This window comes from Podarcis gaigeae (assembly GCF_964106915.1).
Source record: "Podarcis gaigeae genome assembly, chromosome: 8".
Lineage (NCBI taxonomy): Eukaryota > Metazoa > Chordata > Lepidosauria > Squamata > Lacertidae > Podarcis > Podarcis gaigeae.
Window position 1 is genome coordinate 762,220 of NC_139684.1, and position 15,555 is coordinate 777,774.

The 15,555-nt window shown below is 43.6% G+C and overlaps 2 protein-coding genes across 6 annotated transcripts in view; both read right to left on the reverse strand.

Annotated features, from left to right (window-relative positions):
• Positions 1 to 15,555, reverse strand: part of ZMAT4 (zinc finger matrin-type 4) — a 296,262-nt gene that overhangs the window by 166,630 nt on the left and 114,077 nt on the right. For 4 of the 5 annotated variants that reach the window (XM_083753412.1, XM_083753413.1, XM_083753410.1 and 1 more), the window contains exon 3: positions 8,113 to 8,202. The exons of the other annotated variant lie outside the window; for it this stretch is intronic. In XM_083753412.1, the coding sequence (XP_083609538.1) occupies positions 8,113 to 8,202 (90 nt within the window). The remainder of the gene's footprint in view (positions 1 to 8,112; positions 8,203 to 15,555) is intronic. 5 annotated transcript variants of the gene reach the window in all.
• Positions 1 to 15,555, reverse strand: part of NKX6-3 (NK6 homeobox 3) — a 641,500-nt gene that overhangs the window by 117,289 nt on the left and 508,656 nt on the right. The window lies entirely within an intron of this gene.

Below are 15,555 nucleotides of genomic sequence, written 5' to 3' on the forward strand. Positions count from 1 at the left end.
GTGTCTGACAGGCGGGTGACGTTGAAGCTGATGACTTCGCGGTGATTCCCAATGCGCATCACCATTGGCGGCGTCTGCTGTAGCACTTGCCCTCCCAGTAGCTCCCTGCCGTCCACCGTGACGACGTTCAGAGGTACCGTCGCTGGCAGAATGGCTATGCCATGTTGCTGGATGAACTCCATGCCTATAAAATCTGCATTGCTCCCAGAGTCAATCGTAATGGGGATTTCCACAGTGAGCCCATTGGGAAGTTGAAGGGATGCGGTGAGCTGCACTACTGGTTTGGGTGGGAGGGGGTCTGTGGGCTGTAACATTACTGGGGATTGCTTCACTGACTTGTCTGGCTGGCCCCCAGTGACTCCATTTCCAGCCAGACAGTGGAGTTTTCCTGCTGTGATTCACTCTGCTGAACTGCTTCTGTTACTGTCGCTGCGGCTGCAGTGTGCTTGTGAAACCGCTGGGGACACTCTTTCGCCATGTGCTGAGCACTGTCGCAGATGTAGCACTTCCTGGTCCCTCTAGGAGGCTTCATTTTGACTGCTCCCGGCGTTAGGGCTCCGGCTGTGGACTGAGCCTTAGCACCACCTATCTCCATCGGCTCCTCTCCTCCTCCCAGCGGAGGCATGGATCGAGCGCGCGCCGCTTCCTTGGGAAAGGGGGGCGGTCCTCTCGCTGGCGTGCGTCCCCAGTGCTCTTCCTCCTTGTCCCAAGGGCGTCCTTCCAGCCTAACCCCAGTCGTGAGTGCCCTCTCCACAACGTCTTTGGTGGTTTGGGGTCTCTCTCCCCTTGCAATTTCGTCTTTCACAGCTCCGTTCAGCCCCTCCCAGAACAGATCTCTGACGGCAGACGATTCTCTCTCCCAGCCCATTACATTCACCAATGCAAAAAAGCGTGAATGATATTGCCTTACAGTGGCTCTGCCTTGCCTTAGTCCGTGAATCTCTTTCCTAGCGATATCCACATCAATCTCAGACAAAAAACACGCATCCATCACTTTAAGGAAGGCACCCGCATTTTGGAGGGCTGGATCCTTATCTCTCCAGAGATTGCGCAGCCAGGATTTAGCCTCTCCCCGCAAATGCGATACTATAAATCCCACTTTCTCTTCCTCTCTTCTAAAGTCTTTCTCCAGCAGTTGCAGTGCATATACTACATCTGCTCTGAAGTTAGGATACTGCTGCAGGTTCCCATCGAAATGCGACACAAGGCTCCCTCCTCTGTTCCCCAGCCCAATCCCCTCTGGTCTGGCGGCCGGTAGCCTTTGTGCAGTCAGCACTTCTAACCTGGTTCGCAGATCCTGGCAGGCAGCAGCTGCTTCCTGTTCCTTCTTTCTGGACGCCAAAATCTCTGCGTTCAGCTGCGTCACGGCATTTTGCAAACTTGCTACCTTCTCTTCGGTAGTCATTTTTCAGGTATTCGTGAGCTCGCGAAGTACCAATCTTCACCCCTCACTGCTTTCCCGCACGTCACGAGGTGATAAAATTGGTGTGTAGGAGAGGGGACTTACTGTCAGGTCTGCCTCTAGATCCCAGCTCACAGAGGACCAACGCCCGGTGGATATAATGTACAAAAGTCTTTATTGAAGTTTAGTTTCCATTTCAAAGCTCTGGGCGCGCAGACCCACGTCTTGACGCTAGACCGGCTAAGTCCCCTCTGACTCACTGCTCCACCCACACCAGTTTAAGATTCTAGCCCGGCTCCACCTCTTACGCTGTTCTTTCCTTCGCTGGGTCCTTCTGCCCTCTGGGGTTTCCTCCTTCCTGGACTCCTCTGACGCTGAGCCCCCTGAGTCTTGTCCCTCCCTCCGGCGGGCTTTAGGACCTGGCTCCCTTCCCGGGCTCCCCGCTATGCCGCGCTCCTGTACATTTGAACTTGGCGCGCGCGCCCAGCCGGTGACTTTCCTTCTGACCGTTTCCCCGCTTCCTGATGTGGGCGTTGCCAAACCTGACTCCTCTCCTCCCTCTGGTGGTGAGGACACTGGTCCCGACTCCTGGGACTCCCCCTCCCCACTGCGCTCTGGTGGAGACGCTGGTCCTGATCTCCAACTGCTGCTCAGGGACTCCCCGCTGGCCCCTTCCTCCTGGGGCTTCCCCCCTGGAACCCCCCTCGCTCTGGCCACCGGCGCTCCCTTCTGTGAGTCCTCCGATTCGCAAGAGAGGCTTGTGGAATAACTCTGGCCACTGTCACTGCCTGCGCCCCCCTCGTACTCCTCCTCCTCACTCTCCATTTGCTCCCCTTCCTGTGTCTCTCCTTCTGAACCCCTGACAGTGGGCCAAAGATCTTGGATAAAATATTCAATTTGAAGATTGGGAAAAACTTTGGAAAGAAAAACTAAAATTTACTGCATGTGTGGGGTTGAAGGAAAATGTAATGAAAATGTTTTATAGATGGTATATCACACCGGCAAAACTGGCAAAAATGTATAAAACATATAATAAGTGCTGGAAATGTAAAGAAAAGGAGGGTACATTCTACCATATGTGGTGGGAGTGTAAAAAAGTAAAGAGTTTCTGGGAAGCAGTATATAATGAATTGAAAAAGATGTTAAAATATACCTTTGTTAAGAAACCAGAAGCTTTTCCTTTAGGGATTACAGGAAAAGAAATAAGAAGAAAAGACTGCAAACTTTTCCAGTATGCAGTTACAGCAGCAAGAATTTTAATGGCCCAAAAATGGAAACAAGAGGAAATACCGATTCAAGAATGGAGAATGAAACTAACGGACTATTCGGAACTTGACAAACTGATCAGGAAAATAAGATATGCTCGAAACCAAAAGTTCATCAAGGAGAGGATTGGGGAAAATTTGTAGAATATCTGAAAAATATATGTGAGGTGCAAACAACGCTAGTGGGGTTCCAAGAAGCACTGTAAAGGTATTGTTTAAAGAAAATAGAAAAAAGGAGGGACGATAAATGGCAATACAATTAAATAAATGTGTATCGAATGGTAAAAATGGATGATTACCAGAGAAGCTGAAGGAAGACCAAAATTTGAACTTTGTTAAAATTAGGTAAAATTTGGATAAAATTGTATGACTGTATTGAAAACTAATAAAAATTATTATTTTTTTTAAAAAAAAAGAACATAGGAAGAGCCTGCTGAATCAGGCCAATGGCCTACCTAGTGAGGCAACCTGTTCTCACAGGGGCCAGCCAGGTGCCCCAAAGGGGAGCCCACAAGCAGCTCCCACGGAAGGCAGTGATGGCCACCAACCTGAATGTCTTTAAAAGAGGACTGGAATGATTCCTGGAGATCCATCTATGCTCCTGGCCACAATGGCTCTGCTGTGTCTCCATGGTCAGAGCTGGAAATCACCATGGGGGGGGGCGTGCTCTTGAGCTTGGGTCCTGCTTGTGGGTTTCACCAGTGTGAGACCAGGATGCCGGACTAGGTGGGCCCTTGGCCTGATCCAGCAAGCTCTTCTTATGTTCAGTTGGGAGGTGGGTGTTGGAGATGGCTGTCTCTGTCACCTCACCTGATCAAAACAAACACTCAGCCTAGCAGCTGAGGGGGCATTCTAGAGGTGTTCTCACCCCCCCGAGCTCTTTGCCCCTCTGCAGGGGCGTCAGAGTCATTTGAACATAATGGCCTCTGCCCCCTTCTTCACCTGTGACACCACACTGCTTACTTTACTGCACCCTTTGTGTCCTCAGCAAAAGGATTTACAACAGCATTAGGATCACATTATCCCAGAAGAAGTTAGCTTTCTGCTCTAATTTCTCTGTATTGTTAGGGACAGCTGCAAACAAGAACTCTAGTTCCATAAAGCATAAAAATGTATAGCTGCCATGGTGGGGAATCCTGAGGCATGAATACTCTGCACTGATTACGAAAACTGCCTTGCCTGAAAACTGCTCTCTGTGAATTTTCACTTCATCTCCCCCACACCCCAATCCTGTTTCGTGATATTGTCTCCTCTGATGGCCATTTCCATCCCCTCCAACCACTGCTTACTTATCCTTCTTGGATTAACCATAGGGATGATACCAGACAACCAGAGATAACATTGTGCATATCTCTATGCTCTGTGATCAGTTTGGCTACAGTATGATATCACCAATACTGTCTGATGCTCCTGGCTAAGTGTGACAGATAAGTAGGAAAAGCAAGCCTTTCCCACGCAAAGAAAGTTGTGAAGGTCCTCAGGGAATTGCAGCAACCAGACTGGCTTCAGCCATGGCTGCCCTTTTCAGAAGACCCTGATCCCAGAGACTGGTGGGACAAGGAACAGTTGCTATAAACCTAGGAGGAATGAGGGCAAATAGTCCAGTGTCAGGGACTGGCTGGATACTGATGAATGGGCATCGGGAGAAAAGGCTTTGGAGACTGACTTGGAAGAAGGGATCAGTGAACTGGAGGAATCTGTAGCAGCCAGGAGACGAGAGTGAGAGGCAGGAGAAGCTGCAGGATTGGAGAGTGAAGAGCAGGGGCAGGAGCATGTAGAGAGAGGTCAGGGCTGCCCCATGTCCTCCTCCTGCCCCCACCTTTCCTGCCCCCACTGTCTCCCAGGACCAGGTGAGGACAGAAGAGGGAGGAGCAGAAGCAGGTCACATGCAGGCGAAGTCTTCACCTGCTTGTGTGAAGCGTTTAGGTTGAGGATGGGGCCCCTTTGCTACAGCAGCTGTTTCATCAGGTGCACACCTGGAAGTAGCTGAGAGATGTACTTTTGACAAGGGAACTTTTTCATCCCTCTGGGTATTCCATGCCTGACTGTGCCATGAAAACCAGAGGCAGCAGTTCATGGGGGGGGGGGGAGAGGAGAGGCTGGTGTGCTGGAGAAGGAAAGAGAGGAGCAGCTTTGTGTCACCTCTCCCCCCCCCATCAACATGTCACCTCTTGGCTCCATTCATGCTTCTTCCCCAGCCTTCAGGGAGGTTCTGGGGGTTCTGATAAGAAGGTGGAGCTGCTGCTTGTGGTTCCACCAGTCTGGCGGTGCAACACCTCCTTAAAGCCTGGACACACATGTAGAATGGCCATTGCCCCTGGGCATCATGGGAATTATGTAGTTTCCAGTGCTTTCCAACTTACTCACCAGAAGTGGGAGGCAACGGACAGTAATTTTTTGGGATTCCTGGAATTAATTGATACTCCCTGAGCACATCTACCACGGCCAGCAGCACTCAAGCTGCCCATGTCCCCTCCTTTTGCAAGCAAGGAGAATCTGCCAATGTTGATCTCTCTCTGTTTCTCATATTTCTAATCTTTAGTTATCCACATTTCCACATCAGTTTACATTTTTTTAAAAGTCATCATGAAAATTATTTAGCATTTAAACTAATATACACATTTTTGTATGCAATTTTGCCTGATGTACACATTTGGCAAAGTAATTTCCTCGAATATACTGTTCTTTTCACCAATAGGGTGAGCAGAGGCTTGACAACCACATGTCAGGAGTGCTCTGATGGTGTTTCCTGCTTGGCAGGGGGTTGGACTCGATGGCCCTTGTGGTCTCTTCCAACTCTATGATTCTATGATTCTATTATGATTCTAGGGATTTTAATGCATGTTTTCCCCTAGTATATGCATTTTTGTACACAATACTTGATTGAAGAACTCAGTTGAAAAACTATGGATTTAAGATTGATGTTTTGGTTTGCACATTGTTTTGGGACTTGAAAATAGATAAGTTGACCTTTAAGTGGAAACTGAATTGAATTTACCCCCCCCCCTTTTTTTTTGCAAAGAAAACTTTGGGAACCAGCAAAGAGGTGGTGGTGCAGGCCTTCAACACTGTAAATCATAATGCCCTGTGGACTGTCCTTCTGAAAATTGGCTGCCCAGATAAATTTGTGAACATCCTTCGACTCCTCCATGATAATATGACAGCAACAATCACAGATAACAATGGCTCTCAAAGTGAACCATTCAAAGTGGGATCAGGTGTTAAACAGGGTTGTGTTATCACTCCAACTCTATTTATTATTTTTATTGCCATGATTCTACAATTTGTTGAATGGAAACTCCCTACTGGAGTAGAAATCATATATCAAACAGATGGAAAGCTCTTTAATCTGAGTAGGCTAAAAGCAAAGAGTAAGGTTACCATAACTTCCGTCATGGAGCTTCAGTATGCTGATGACAACATAGTGTGTGCACACTAAGAGGATGACCTCCAAACCATCCTAAATATTTTTGCTGAAGCTTATGAAAAGTTTGGTGTATCGCTCAACATCCAAAAAACCAAAGTGCTGCATCAATAAGCACAAAACAACCCCTCTGCAACACCACAAATCCAACTCAATGGTGTAATGTTGGAAAATGTTGATCACTTCTCCTACCTGGGAAGTTATCTTTCCACAAGGGTCAACACTGATGCTGAAATCCAGCATTGCCTGAGCTGTGTGAGTACAGCTTTCTACTGATTGAAGTGCAGAGTGTTTGAGGACCGGGACATTCACAGGGAAACCAAAATGCTTGTTTACAAAGCTATTGTACTACCAACCTTACTGTACGCTTGTGAAACATGGACCACTTATAAACGCCATCTCCAACTCCTCGAAAGATTCCCTCAATGGTGTCCCCAAAATTTTTACACATCACTTAGGAAGACAGACAAACTAATGCCAGTGTACTGGAAGAAGCAAAGATCACCAGTGTTGAAGCAATGATTCTTCAACATCAACTCCGTTGGACTGGTCATGTGGTTTGGATGCCTGATTATCTTCTTCCAAAACAACTACTCTAGTCTGAACTTAAAAATGGAAAGTGTAATGCTGGTGGTCAACAAAAGAGGTTTAAAGACTCTCTCAAGGCAAATCTTTAAAAATGTAGTATAAACACCAACAATTGGGAGACACTGGCCTGCAAGCGCTCCAGTTGGAGAACAGCCTTTACCAAAGGTGCCATGGGCTTTGAAGACACTCAAACTCAGGACGCAAGGGAGAAACATGCTAAGAGGAAAGCACACTTGGCAAACCCTCACTGTGATCAACTCCCACCCAGAAACCTATGTCCCCACTGTGGAAAGACATGTGGATCCAAAACTGGCCTCCACAGTCACCTATGGATACAAAGTTAAAACCGTGTTCATGAAAAACAATCTTACTCAGCTATGAGCGATTGCTGAAGAAGAAGAAGGTGGTGCAGGAGCCAAGCAAGTCTGCTATGATCCAGGCTGCCTTTCAGAGTGTTTGGACTCAGCCTATAAGTAGCTTGATGTTTTCCAAATTGGGGAAGTTCATTTCTGAAAATTCATCTCCTTGAATCCTGAGCTTCCTTGACATAACCCCCAAACACATGTGTTGTGTCAGCTTGACACTTTTTGTGGTAGAGTGACAGATGTTATCAATATACTTTACTAACTGCCAAATAAATATTAGCAAATACAACCATTCATTTTCAGCTCAGTGGTAAAGGTTAGCTCACAAATGATTTTGAATTGGGTCATTTATAACCAGAAGTGTAGAGTAGGAACACTAAATGTGCTTAATTGTAATAGGGTTGCTGCACATATTCATTACTTTCCTTCTCAGATATGAATATGGCATATTGACAGCTGTTGGAACATGTCCCAAAATTAAGAGCTGCTCTCCAAATCATTAACCTGAAAAGAAAAGAAAAGAAAAGAAAAGAAGGGAAGGGAAGAAGGGCAGCAACACAAAGTCCAAACAATTCATAGACTGGGGGCCCCATCACCAACCCCTTCATTAATTTTTTTCAGGATATATTTGTGCCTCCTGGGTTTTTCTCCCCACAAAGCTAGGATTTTCAGACTCAGATTATGAACAGCTGCTAGCAGCAGGGTGGCAATGGTAATTCAGATCTCCAGAGCTGGGGAGAGAGACGTGTCCAATTCATAGCTGAGCTGACAATATATGCTCCTACATTTTCATGTGTTGCTTAGTGCTTCAAAGGTATTGCCATTGTTAAGGGCCCCATGAGCACACGAGGAACATTGTCTCCAAGAACACTAACAGGCTTAGTTCTTCATAGAACAGGTTGAATCCTACCCAGACTTCCCAGAATGCCCACACTTCCTGCATAGCGCATTCTGGGCCCCAAAGGATGATGGCGACCTTGACCACATCTTGGACCTGATCCATTTTAAGAGGTGTTTTGTAGTCCTGTTGGGTAGGTAACTGCTAACAGATATAGCAACAAAACTCACATTTTCTGACCGCAGCTTCTTCGCAGGACAGCCTCCATCTAGTGGGTGGAGCATATAGTAGAGACGAACTTTGCTGGCATGTTTCCGGCTCTGGGGAAGAAAACCCAAACATGTTGTTTGATATGGCATACTTGAATGATGACCCATTTTAAAAACAAAACAATACACCTCCTCACATGTGGAAAAGCAGCATGTCAAGGAGGAGGCTTCAGCAGTTCTGCCCTATTGAGGCACAGGAACATAGCACAACTCTGCTACAGGCTGGTCTGAGGCTACATATGAACCTGTGGCCTGTGGCTCACCAGCCCTTCTATTAGGCCCAGGAAGTCCTCTTCAGAAAAGGAAAGGAAACTCTAAGCCCAATCCAATGCTGTGTGCATTCCCAGTTCACTTGCACAGTCACCCCCCCTTTTTTTGCTATTGGAGATAGATGCAAGATGGCATGCTCTGACCTAATCTCTCCAAATGACATTAATTAGGCTAAACAAAAGAGCCAATGTGGCAGGTGCCCCAGAGGAGCAGCAAAATCAAGAGACCCGGCTCTGGAAATTGTTTTATTGGGTCATCTGATCTCAGTGGATGTGGAGGCCACTTTAAGGGGGGGGCAAAATCTGAAATGCTGTGCCAGCTACATGCAGCATGAGCTGCGCACTGCAGCAGCCTTGGAAAGAAGATGATGGATAGAAATGTAATAACTGAAAACCCAATGGGAGTATTGAAGGGTGAAAGGGCTGCAAACACCTGAGTTCCATCAAATCCCCTGCCTGCCATCTGGGAATGAAAAATAAGAGCATTAGGGCCCGCACAGTGGTGAACAGAGCCCTCATCAGAATCGTTACAAAATATAGGCCCGGTCCAGCTGTACTTCATTATTTTCTACTGATCTCAATGAGACTTCCACATGGGTTTCACTTAGTCCCACAGAAATCAATGGGACATAGAAGTATGGGTAGGGGAAGAAGTTCACTTTAGTTCACATTTAAAGGCAAACTTACTTAATTCACACTACCTGGCTCAATATGTGACCCAAAACACAGCATTCATTCAAAACCTTCACTTCTCTGAATTTTGCGGTGCAGTTTTCCACTCAAGTAATGTGTGCAAACATTATTTTTTTAAGGTAAAGTGTACATAAAGTGCTGCATATATATATTAGGGAAAGCAGCTTGCAAAAATGTATATATTAGGTGAAAATTCACTTAAAATGTGTTTATTTTGAGAAATCCACACCAAAATGCTGATGAATTTTCATGAGAACCTAAAAATAAACTCCATAAACTGATGTGGAAAAAGAGAGATTGCACATCAGTTTATGGAATCTCTGGAAAAAGAGAGATTGAGGGTTTCCGGTTTCCGTTGCAAGCAGAAAGGGAGCGCGGAAAAACTCCGGAGGAGTTTTCCGAATAATGCAGTGATCAGGGGGGGGTCGCAAAGGCACTGCGCCCTCCCAGAAAGCTCAAGGGGGGAATCCCTTGAGGGAAAGAGCCCCAGCCGTGTGGATGCGGACCGTCGTTTTTCGGGGTTTTTTTGTTTAAGAGCCCGGAGTGACGAGACCGCTAGCATCAAAGGGGAAACAACGATCCTGCATTACGATGCCTCAGGCTCCCCCTGAAGAAGGCGACGGACCTCCAAAATCATAAGTGCGGAACCCTTAGTGTGAGTAGCTGCTCTTTACTTCAAAAACTTTGAAAATACACTAAGAGAACGTCAGATGTTAGAAGATTTAACTTTGGGAGCTCATCTCGATCAGAGGCTTAAAATGGCGCTGGCTATAAAGTAGCAAGGAGGTGGCAGGAAGTCTTTTTTCCGCTTGACTGTGTGAGCTATAAAGCCATAAAGCAATTATCTTGTGAGCTATAAAGCTATAAAGCAATTATCTTGGACCTTTTGAGTTACAAAGCAAATATTTTGGACTTCTAGAGTAACGAACATAAAAAAACCCTGAAATATCTCACAGCCACGGACTCCTATTTAGAGGAGCTGCCAAGATTTAAAAAACAGTCTGACATCGAGCCTCTTCAAGACGGGACCTTTGTGGGTTTAAATAGAGAAAAAGAACTGTTTATATGAACTGCCTGTAAAAGTATTTGGGAGAAGGACCTGAAAGAGCTGGTCGGAGACACTGGCTGGAAACACGGTTTAAACATAAAAAGAATTAGCAACGAAAGGACCTTTAACCTGTGAAGAACTGCGGGCACGGGAGAGAGGTCTCCTTAAGACCACTACGCTTAGGACAAAACTTCACGAATTTAAAGTACAACTCCCCAGCTCGTAAAACCTTCACCTTCACTATGTATATAATTTAGTGTTTTTCCTCCCTCTGGTTCCCCCCCTTTTATTCCCCCTCTCCCTTTCCCCCCCTATTTACCTCCTCCCCCCATTTTTTCTTTAATACTTTAATACTTGCCCTTCTTGCCCTTCTTCCCTTTCTTCCCTCTTTATTGTAACAATTTAACTTAACTAACCTAAATAAAAATTTATTCAATCCATTTTTACCCTCATTTATATACCTTTAGTTATGAAAGGAATTTAAACTACCTGAACAACATCTGATCCAGGATGCTTCTTTATTTGCTGGTTATAACCTTTTACGCTGAATGATAAGGTGATTAACTACAGTCTGCTGTTGGCCACAACCGGTGCAGAGTGGCTTCGGGGACATAATTATATCTCTATAGAAACTGCAGAAAGAGACCTACTGGAACGTGGAATTAGAGTCACCAGAGTGCAAAGACTCAGTACAACTCCTGAAAACTGGATTAAGCCAACAAGTGGCTGAAAATTACAGGAATATAGAAAGACTATACAACCCCTCCTGGATTAAAAAAGAAAGACTCTATATTTGATTTTTGTCTACTCCCTCTTATCTTGTTTAACTTTGTCCTGTCTCTAATAACAACTATACTAATATACTAATTCAATTTGAGTACTCAACAATCCAAAGGTTTTTAGAAATGTAAATGGGATTTAACAATTTTGAGTGAATCATTGGAAATAGGCGAACTGAATTAAGATAACGAAAGTTATTATCTAAAACGGGGAAAAACGAAAGAGGATAAAAAGACAGGAAGATAGGAGAACAATTTACATAGCCTAGAGTGTCTCTGGGGTGGAGAATATGTATACATATAAGGGGGGGAAATAAAAAGAATAAAGAAAAAATAAAATAAGGATAAGTAAGATTGTGAGCCCCTTTGGGGAGAGAGAGACAACTTACAAGATGTCGTGGAAAGATGGTAAAAAAGTCGGAGGGACTCCAGGAGATAGAAAGGCATCCCGGCAAGAAGAGATTAAAGATCTAGACATTCTATGGCTAAAAATCAAAGAGGAATTCAAACAAAGAGAAGTGCATATGGAAAGTAAGTTAGGAGAATTGCAGGAACAAATAGATAGTAAAATAGAAAGTGCTGTAGGCGAACTCACAAAAAGATACAAGATCTGACAGTCAAATCAAAAATACTTGAAGAATCAAATAAAAGAACGCAGAAAGATTTGAGGGATCAAAAGAAAGAAACAGAAAAGCTAAAGGATGAAGTAAAAAACTTAAATAAAACACAAGATCAACTATGGGACAATTTGGCCATGGCAGAGATGCGTCAAAAATATCTTAATTTAAAATTCAGAGGGATTGCCGAAGAAGCAAATGAAAACATAAGGGAAAGAATAGTTAAGGAACTAGCAAAATGGCTGCAGATGAAAGAGGAACAAGTAGCATACACCATAGAGAACGCATTTAGAATAAGAGGGAAACCACAACAAATCAAATAAAAAAAAACCCCGGGAGACTGCTTAGTAATTTTTAACACCATAGAAATGAAAAACACAATTGTAAGAACGAGCTTTAAAAAAAAGCTGATGATTGGAGATCGTCCAATCATCATTTTTAAAGAAATTCCAGTCAGGATTCTATGTAAAAGGGAAGGATATACACAGTTGACAAGTGTGCTGAAGAGAAGCACAATTCAGTATAAATGGGAATTCCCAGAAGGGGTTTCCTTCTATTACAAGAACAAAAAATTCAAGTTGACAGATACACATGAAGCAGAAAAGTTCCTGAGAAGGTATGAAAAAGATCTGGGTAGAGAGGAAGCAAGACAGCGAGGAGGTGACCTGGATGCGGGGGGGAGGGAGGCGGGGGGGGAGTGGAGTTGGGGGTGGGGGGGGAACAGAGGAGGAGATGGAAGACACAAAATCGGAGGAAGAAGAGGAAGGAGAAGACAGAGAATCTAACAGAAAGAATAACACCAGATTCTAAACTAGAAACAAGGATAAAGCGCACACAATAATAACCCAAAATGTCTCTCAAGTTTCTTTCGTGGAATGTGAATGGTTTTAATGATAAGCCCAAGAGAAATAAATTTGAAAAGATTATAAAGAAAAAAAATATTGATGTTGTTTGTTGCCAAGAAACTCATGTTGCCAAAAAAACATAAGCATATTCTAATAAATAAGAAGTTGGGAATAGAATTCATCAATTCAAACTCAAAGAAAAAAAAGAAGAGGGGTAGTAATCTATGCGAAGGAGAAACTAGAACCCAAACAAATTTGCAAGGATGAGGATGGAAGAGTTTTAGGAATTCAAATTAACTACCAGGGAGAGAAAATAAACGTGGTAACAGTCTATGCCCCAAACTCAAATAGAATGGAGTTCTTTAAAAAACTGGAACAATCTTTATTAGAGCTAGACAACAATAAACTGGTCTTACTCGGAGATTTAAATGCGGTTCCGACGCCAGAACTAGATAGAAGTACAAGAAAAAAGAACATAAATCAAGGGAAATTACCGAAATCGTTTAATGATCTGGAAGAAAATCTGGACCTAATAGATATATGGAGATACAAAAACCCTACAACGAAACAATTTACCCATTTCTCTGAACCACATCAGAGCTGGAGCAGGCTGGATCAGATATGGATCTCAAGAGAATTAATAATAAGAACGGAGAAATGCGAAATACTACCCAGAACCTTGGGACGCAGGTGGCGCTGTGGGTTAAAGCCTCAGCGCCTAGGACTTGCCGATTGAAAGGTCGGCAGTTCGAATCCCTGCGGTGGGGTGCGCTCCCGCTGCTCGGTCCCAGCGCCTGCCAACCTAGCAGTTCGAAAGCACCTCCGGGTGCAAGTAGATAAATAGGGACCGCTTACCAGCGGGAAGGTAAACGGCGTTTCCGTGTGCGGCTCTGGCTCACCAGAGCAGCGATGTCACGCTGGCCACGTGACCCGGAAGTGTCTCCGGACAGCGCTGGCCCCTGGCCTCTTGAGTGAGATGGGCGCACAACCCCAGAGTCTGTCAAGACTGGCCCGTACGGGCAGGGGTACCTTTACCTTTACCTTTACCCAGAACCTTATCGGATCATAGCCCAATAACATTAAAATTAAAGTGGAAGATCCAAGGGTTGTACAGATGGAGAATGAATCACTACCTACTTGAAAAAGAAGTGATCGAAAAAGCTAAAACTACCATAAAAGACTATTTTGACTTAAACATCAACAAAGGAACAGGTATAGACACAGTATGGGATGCTAGCAAGGCTAAGTTAAGAGGCCTCCTGATACAACAAAATACCCAAAGAAAAAAGGCTAAAGAAAAAAAAAGAAGAAGAATTAATCCATCAATTGAAAGAATGCGAAAAAAATATGATAAAAAATCCAAACGACGATGGCCATAAGCAACAATATAAAATGCTCCAAACAGAATATTCGATATTAATAAGCCAAGAGGTGGAATGGGGAATAAAGTTAATGAAACAAAGGTCCTTCGAATCGGCAAATAAAATTGGAAAGTTTCTGGCGTGGCAACTGAGAAAAAGAAGAAAACTTAGTACCATCAATAAAATAAAAGTTGAAGAACAAGTCCTGGAAGACCCCAATGAAATAAAAAAGAACTTCCTTAAATTCTATGAGAACCTATACAAAAGAGAAGAAGAAGATTTAACGGGCATCGCAAAATACCTAGAAGAAAATAGTCCTAAAAATATATCAGAAGAGGAAAGAACCGCCTTAAATAAACCCATAAAAATAGAGGAGATCCGAGAGGCAATCAAAAGGATGAAACTGGGGAAAGCCCCAGGCCCAGATGGGTTATCTGCCAAGTATTACAAGGTCCTAGAGGAATATATAACACCAGTACTATGTGACGTAATCAACAAGATACTAAGAGGAGGAAAAATGCCAGCATCCTGGAAAGAAGCCTATATCACGTTGATTCCGAAACCAGATTCAGACAAACTTAACATCAAGAATTACAGACCGATTTCATTATTGAATAACGACTACAAGATCTTCACAGATATAATGGCACACAGACTTAAAAAGTGTTTAACTAATCTCATTCATATTGACCAGGCCGGTTTCCTTCCCAACAGACAAATAAAAGATAACATTAGACATACAATAGACATTATTGAATATTTAGAATGTCATAATGAAATTCCCGCTGCTTTAATGTTCGTCGATTGGAAAACACCAAAAATCCCAACACTAAAGGAGTGGCAACTTAAATTATCCGATTATTTGGAGTTGGCTAAATTGACACAGAAAATAAGAAATCAAAGAAGTGCAAAATTTAACAATGAATGGGATAAATTTAGGATATATATGGAAATAGAGACAAGGGGGAAATCAAAATGTTGATCAGAAACACATATGTACTTACAGAAATCACAGTAGGCATGAGATAACGCTTACTACGTAAAAAGTTTTATTAAGGAATAGACACAGCAGATAGATAAAGAAGGCAATATTTTCCGAAATCGAGATAAAGGGAAGTCGATCAATGTCATTTAAAGTTGTATGTATTTCGTGTTTTTCTTTTTCCCCCTCTTTTTCTTTTTTTTCTTCCTTCTCTTTTTCTGTTTTTTCTTTTTCATTTTGTCTTTTGTACGTTTGTGAAATATATTTATGTCAAAATTTAATAAATAAATAAAAGGAAAAAGGAAAAAGAGAGATTGAAATAGAAAGATTTGCCCATCTCTACTTAAAAGTGCTTAGCTTTGCCTGGAATGTGCACTGTGTATTAGGAGAGTGAGCGGGGGGGGGGAGGTGTTTAATATGTACCCTCCAACAATTTCACAAATGAAACTAAAAGCATTCTTGCCTAGTAAGAAAAGTCCCTAACTTGTACCCAGCCAGGATCACTGGCAGACCACCTACCCACTATTAAGTATTACAGACAACTCTCCTTTCCCTGCTAGGTGTCCTGACTGAGCCTGTCCTGCCAACGCAGTGCATCATATTTGGTCCTCTAATATACCAACAATTCAAAAAGAGCAAACAGGTGAAATGACAAACTGACTACATGGTTCCTCAGCATTCATAGACTCATCAGGTTAGAGGGAGTTCCAAGAGTCATCTAGTCCTGCAATGTAGGAATCAGCTCTCAAACAGCTCTTATCAGGGCCGGATTTAGGTTTGAAGGAGCCCTAAGCTACGGAAGGTAACAGG